The sequence below is a fragment of the Aulonocara sp. 'chitande type north' Nkhata Bay genome, linkage group LG11 (assembly GCF_057382095.1).
Source record: "Aulonocara sp. 'chitande type north' Nkhata Bay isolate Kocher_YH1m ecotype deep benthic linkage group LG11, A_spYH_male_GT1.1, whole genome shotgun sequence".
Classification (NCBI taxonomy): Eukaryota; Metazoa; Chordata; class Actinopteri; order Cichliformes; family Cichlidae; genus Aulonocara; species Aulonocara sp. 'chitande type north' Nkhata Bay.
This window is the reverse complement of record NC_141354.1, coordinates 23,957,612-23,963,874: the sequence shown is the minus strand read 5'-3', so window position 1 is coordinate 23,963,874 and position 6,263 is coordinate 23,957,612. Positions and strand designations below refer to the sequence as shown.

At 41.4% G+C, this 6,263-nt stretch overlaps 1 protein-coding gene across 3 annotated transcripts in view; it reads right to left on the bottom strand.

The window, feature by feature from the left end:
- Positions 1-1,929: 1,929 nt before the first annotated feature.
- bcam (basal cell adhesion molecule (Lutheran blood group)) overlaps positions 1,930-6,263 on the bottom strand; it is a 47,955-nt gene continuing 43,621 nt past the window's right edge. For all 3 annotated transcript variants that reach the window (XM_086311228.1, XM_086311229.1, XM_086311230.1), the window contains 2 exons: positions 5,792-5,891; positions 1,930-4,008 (listed from right to left, as the gene is read on the bottom strand). In XM_086311228.1, the coding sequence (XP_086167354.1) occupies positions 4,006-4,008; positions 5,792-5,891 (103 nt within the window). In that variant the 3' untranslated portion in view covers positions 1,930-4,005. The remainder of the gene's footprint in view (positions 4,009-5,791; positions 5,892-6,263) is intronic.

Here is a 6,263-nt window from a genome sequence, read left to right as displayed (position 1 = left end):
CCTTTGCCAAACACGATGGCATGCTGAAGAGGTAATCAAACCATTTGATTCAGCTGTGTTGGAGTAGGGATGCATCTAAAAGCTGCAGGATAGTAGCTCTCAAGGACTGGGATTGGGCAGCCCTGGTATAGACACTACTGTATCAATTTCAAACTCCTATAGTTATTCCATCCCAGTTTTTCAGAAAACCTTTTTCAGACTTTTGAACCGATGATGCACCTCGCATTCACACACTTAGGTATTCACACTGCCCACCTGTCCAGCTGATGGCATACCCCATCAGCCTTTTACAGCTGAGGGGTAAAAGGGACTGGAAGACCTGGAAACATGTTGCAATGACAGGAATAACAACACAGGGAGGAGCCGTGCTGCTCTCTGGCAGGAAGCACCATGCCCTCCTGTGTTTTAAATGCACTGTAAAACAGCATGCAGCAACACTACATATGAGCGGGTGGAGGAAGGTTTGGGGTCTTCATTCACCCTGTTCTGTTAACCGTCAGGGGTGGGATGCGGGGCCTCCTTGCTACTGCAGATAAGGAGGCGGACTGCTTTCCTCCACCCCAGAGAGAAGGGTTACATCTCCTGGATCCGGGTATGGTTTGCCCCTCTGGGGGCGGGGGTACCCAGACCTGGGATATAGAGTATGTTTGGGGAGTGTGAATGTGTGTACAGTGCCATTCTGTGTTTGTCTCCATGTCAGATGAGTGCCGAGTATTTGTTTGTGTATATGGGGGTGGGAATGCACATTTGTGTCTCCGTGCGCCTGTTCGTCTGTGTCAGCTTGGGTCTTAGACTCCACCTCTCTGGGAACATCTCAGGCTCTCCAAGGTATGGAGGCCTTTCTCCCCTCACCACACTCCCTGCCAGTGGCTGATGCCGTCAGACGTTGGTGTGTTGGTGGTTCTTGGTGTCTGGGGCTGGGCGCTCATGTATGTCCCAACTCACCCCTGGTGGCCGATTGGCGGGGCCTGGCGCCTGTGGCCTGGCTGGGCCCCTTCCGGGGGGTGGGGTGCCCTCAGGCCTCTGGGCCTGAGGCCCGGTCCTCTCTGGCCCAGCTGGCTGCTGGCAGATCCCTCGGGCACGTCACTGCAACCCCCTCTGGCCTCTGCTCCGTGGCTGCTGGGTGACCTCTCGTTTGGGGCTCTCCTCAGCTCTTCCTAGGAAGGTGGCACGGTTGCCCCTGTGGTGGTCCACCTTGGGCCCTCGTACGCTGGGGCCTTTGGATGTCTGGGGCCTGGATCTCCTCCATACCTGCTTCATGCCCTGGGGGACGGGGCTATAGCGTCCACACTCCCTAGCAGATCGTTACATGGAGAAACCTTTTGAATACAAGCGTGCTGATCCACACAGGTGTGCAAACGGGTGTACACACGGGTGTTTACTGACACAAACTACACCCTTCCTGCCTGCTACCACGAAGCACATTGTGCGCTGTCGATCTTGCGTGCTGCACAATAACATGTAATATTTAGTATCTACTGTTATCTACTTTTGGCTAGTTTATTGTGATGGTGTTGTATTTATTATGTTGCTTTTTTATGTTTGTTTTCTCTTCTGTTTTTTTTTTTTTTATCTCCATACAGGTGATCTAGGTGCTTTGTTTTTCTTTTTTTTCTTCACCCTTTCTCACCATCTCTTCTCCCCTCTATTTTTCTTTCTCTCCCTCTCTTTTTTCATTCTCTCTCCCAGTCCTATCCCCCAGTCATGTCTGTCCCGTCTGTAACAACCGAAAATCAAATAAATACATAATTATAATAAAGGTCAATCAAATGGACCAATATGACAAGGCCATGATGATCCACTTGGTAAAGTAAATCCTCTGGGCATCTTTCTTGGCCTTCAGACAACAATTCTGATGGCTAAAGATCCAAACAGGACAGGCAAAAAAAAAAAAAAGAAAAAGGAATAACAACACAGAGAATATTTGGGTGAATGGGGTAATTTTTCTTTTTTTTTCTTTTTTTTCATTATAAACTCTACATGGCTGGAGCAAAATAAAAAGATACATCAACACGTCACAACAATGTACCACAAAATATACAGTATACAGTAAAGAGAGAAGAGTAAACCATTTAAATGGAATCTAAAAAAAAAAAAAATTCTCTTCTCTCAGCGAGTGGAAACACATTGGAAAAAAACATCAGTAGTTCAAATATTGACAATCCCCTTTCTAAACAACTTTTATACTGTACCATATTATTTTGATATAAAACAAGTGGGGAAAAAAGAAATCAACTATCTATCTTCACCTGCCCCCACAGGGTTGCTAACACTCAACATGTTTTGGTAAGATCAGCAGACAGACAGTGAAAACACAATGAGCTTTGTGGGCACAGAGAGTGGTTTGAGGTGACCTTTTTAAAAAAAAATATAAATCAAGGCCAATACTTCCAGTGTAAAACAAAGTAAAAGGGCATGTACCCCTTTATCAAAGCTTTTGTTTTCCTTTTTTTGCCTGCCGACAGTGTAGGGGATAAACAAAAACATCGTACCTAAACACAGACACACCTGCTGTGACACTGAAAAGCTTTCATTTGGTAAAAAATAAAAGGTAGATACCCCAAGAACATCCCCAGTCTCTCCCACACCTCCCTCCCCTGCCTGTTTCAAACTAGAGTGAGCCTGTGCAAGTGATTACTCCCAACAGGTGAATCTGCGACTAGTGCACCGCAGCTGCTCAAAGTCCCAGTTTGTTGTCATGGGAAAACAACAGCACAGCGGGCTACTGTTTGAGATTGTCAACCATTTCACCAAATTACACCAATTTCTGGTGAAAACTGGGCTTTCTGAGCAAAACCACTGTGTGCTGTGCTGTTCCTCAGTTTTCACTTCACTGGCCCCAGCTTTCATCCTGAAGTAGGGGACCAAAACGCTGTGAAACACTGAGAAATAAATAGTAGCCATTACTGCTGGCAACTCAGTAACCACAAACACCTTGGACTCCACATCATGCACAGTACTCCTCCTGCTTGATAGGCAGAGTGAGCATTATTTGAATTTACAGAGGAAAACACAAGCACATAGGAAAACAAGTGAACAGTTGGTATACTGACATAATATACAAGTGCGCTGCAAATGGCAGGAACAAATTTGTACAACCTAATAGCTTGCTTGTTTGGTTGCTTTTCAGCTAGATTAAAAAAGGCAAGCAATTTTAGAGACAGAATTGGTGTTATTAAAAGCCTGGATTGTTTCTACTGAAAGCTAATTAGAGATACTGAAAGACATACATATATAAATATGTATAAACAGTCACAGGTGGCAAAACTGCAATTAAACAACACTAATGCAAACACAGAGATTCTTTGAACAAAAACTCGACAGTTACGAGTGCCAAACAGTGTGCTCGGGGATTAAATGTGAGCGTAAATCATAGCTTGTTAGGGAGGTGAATCAAACAGAGTAACAGCCGGGTGTATTTTTGCCTAATGTTACCAGCAGAAAGGAAAGATATTTTAACTGCAGACTCCAAAACAGAAAAGCTGTTCAGTGTTATGCTTAAATGCAGACTAACACTAGAAGAAAATGAATTTGAGGTTTCCTTTGGGGCGAAAAAGAAGATTCTGTCACTGTGTTTAAGCATGTGCCAATCATACTTCTTAGTACAGCTCTTCTCTGCAGAGGAGTGAAAGACATGATTGGTAAATTAATGAATTATCCAGTGTTGTCAGAATATGATTTCGCACATGTATCGTTTTAAACCTGCGGCAGCACAAGTTGGATAGAGGTCTAAGAACTCTATCTTTAAAAAAAGGCAAAGTAAAAAAAAAAAAAACTCCACCCAACTTGGCTATTGCAGGTTGTAAAACAAGAATAGCCAATGCTGAACATGCTGAGCAGCCACACCGCTCAACCTACACCCATGTCCCTGCTCCACCTCTCATTGCCCCCACAACTTTAATATCACCAGTCTAGTAAAAAAAAAAAAATTAGCCCTGTTGTCTTCATATCCTGTTGTCCTCTTCGCTTCATCCTTCTGGGAGCCTTTTTCATCATCTGGTTTTATCACTGTCAGAGAGAAATGACAAAACTTAATAAATATGACCAATATGCAAAAACAACAAGAAACAAACACGCCTATTTTTTTGACAACTTCCAGAAAATATGCATTTATTGTCCACATCAAATGCAATTAAATGGAAAAATAATCCATATTTTCCTAAATTCTTCATACATATTCTTTTTTTCTTCTTATTCAACAGTTAATTGCTGGTAAATTAATTCATTTAGATCACGGCACAACAACGACAATAGCGTAAAATCATTTGAATGTCGAATAAACGTTGTATCAGAAATATCTACAGCTAGGTGCCCAAAAGATCCAGCAGCTTTCCTGGTTTGTGGATGAAATCTAAATCTAAAGCATAAACCAAACCCATGGTTTTACAACACTCATTAAATTTGCTTCTGCATGGCATTGAATAGTGCTGTTCTGTCAGCAGAGATGCACACAAAGTATTCAATAGGAGGTTGGAGGGTTTGAAAGGATACTTCAGATTTCACCTGCTTTTACTTTTTGATTAAGTTTAGGTTAAAGATTGGGACTTGGGCTGAGGTCTGCAAATTAACAAGTTATTCTTACAAAGTGTACATGTGAGGCACTGGGAGTGAAACCTCTGGTGCCACTGCCAAAACCACAGTCACAGCACTGGTGCCAAATAGACACCTTATGTTGTAATGTTTTCTTTTCATATGTTGCAGTATTTTCAGAGAACTTTATTACTTGGAGTTGACAGATAAATATAAGATACACAACATTTTATCACAAAATACCACTTTTTATGGACGAGATATCACTGCTGTGTTATTAAACTTTTACAGACTTGTGTTACTTGGCATTGTAAGAAAATCCTTTGTCAAATGTAGAAGTCGAGATTTACTTTCAGAATCCAGTGAAGTGCATCTGTGGCACGAAGGCTCTTTTCATATTTTAATAGCATCTCAGTAAAGAAATATTAACTTGATTATGTATGGAGAGACAGACTTTTACATCTTTCTTCTCTTCTTGTTATATCCATTTCAAAAGCAAAGGTAAATGTCCCTGATATCTCCTTGCAGTTATGAAATGTCATCCAGTTTGCTGTCAGCAGTTTCAAAAGTGACATAAAACAAGACTTTGAAATTCAAGTCACACATGCCACTACAGTAAATTTAAAGATGAAATGTTCTACATTTGTGATGACATTTCTAGATGACTCCCCGCAGCTTTCACACCACATCACGATGGAGGAACCACTTTTCCAAGCCAGCTTCCCTTGAACTAAAACTGACTTTAGACACTCAATCAGAATGACGGAGCTGTGTGAAGAGATTTCTGGTGACTGTATCGCTCATGGTCATGTCAACCAGGTATCAAGGATTCTTTTAGGTTAGTAAATGTCTGCAGGACTGTGCTCATCCTTGGTGATGCTAAAAATACAAAGAGGAATACTGGCACTACCCCGTTTAAATTACTATAAGAGGCTTTTACATCACTAACATTTCTTGATGTTTCCAGCAAAAAGTGAGGCCTGACCACAGACACTGGCTGAAAATAACCTTTATTTCTATGCAAACAGTCTCTCAAAATATGCAAAGGCTTTGTTTTTATCCACTGTGCTGAATTGTCCTTGACTTGCTCCTGCCCACTATTGTTCTGTTGTGTGACTCACACTCATGAATGCAGAATCAGACAAAGTCACCTAAATTCTTAGAAAAGATAAAATGTAGAGGTCAAGTGTTTACTTGCTCAGCCATTATAACTGTCAGCTGTACCATTCTCAATTCACATTCATGGCTCTATAGGCCTAACCTGTTCTGTTGCATTTTTTTTGTTTAAGAGACCATCCTCTTCATTGAGCTTGTCTGTCTTCAGCTCCACCACAACGCTACTGTTCGTCATTCCAGAGTTCCTAGAAATAGAAATGGCATAGAGAAAAAACAGTGAAAACAAAAGAAAAAATCGGGGAGTTAAGTGTTTGTTGGGGCGAATATTTGCTTAGTTTTACAAATGGATGTAGACAAGAACAAATCAGTCCGACAACTTGTTTGCAAAATAAACCTGTGCAGTATTAATGCAGTTCTCCCAGTGGACCTGAAATGTATGTATCCTGTAACTCTATTCTGCAAACTTAACATTTACAAATCGTACTTTATTGTGTCAAATCTCCAAGCAAATAAAGAAAAAGAAACCCTGCTCTTGCTGCTAATCAGGATATTCTGATTATTTAAAAGAAAATTTATTCTTGCAGGACAGATGGCACATTTGCAATTAAAAAGGATTA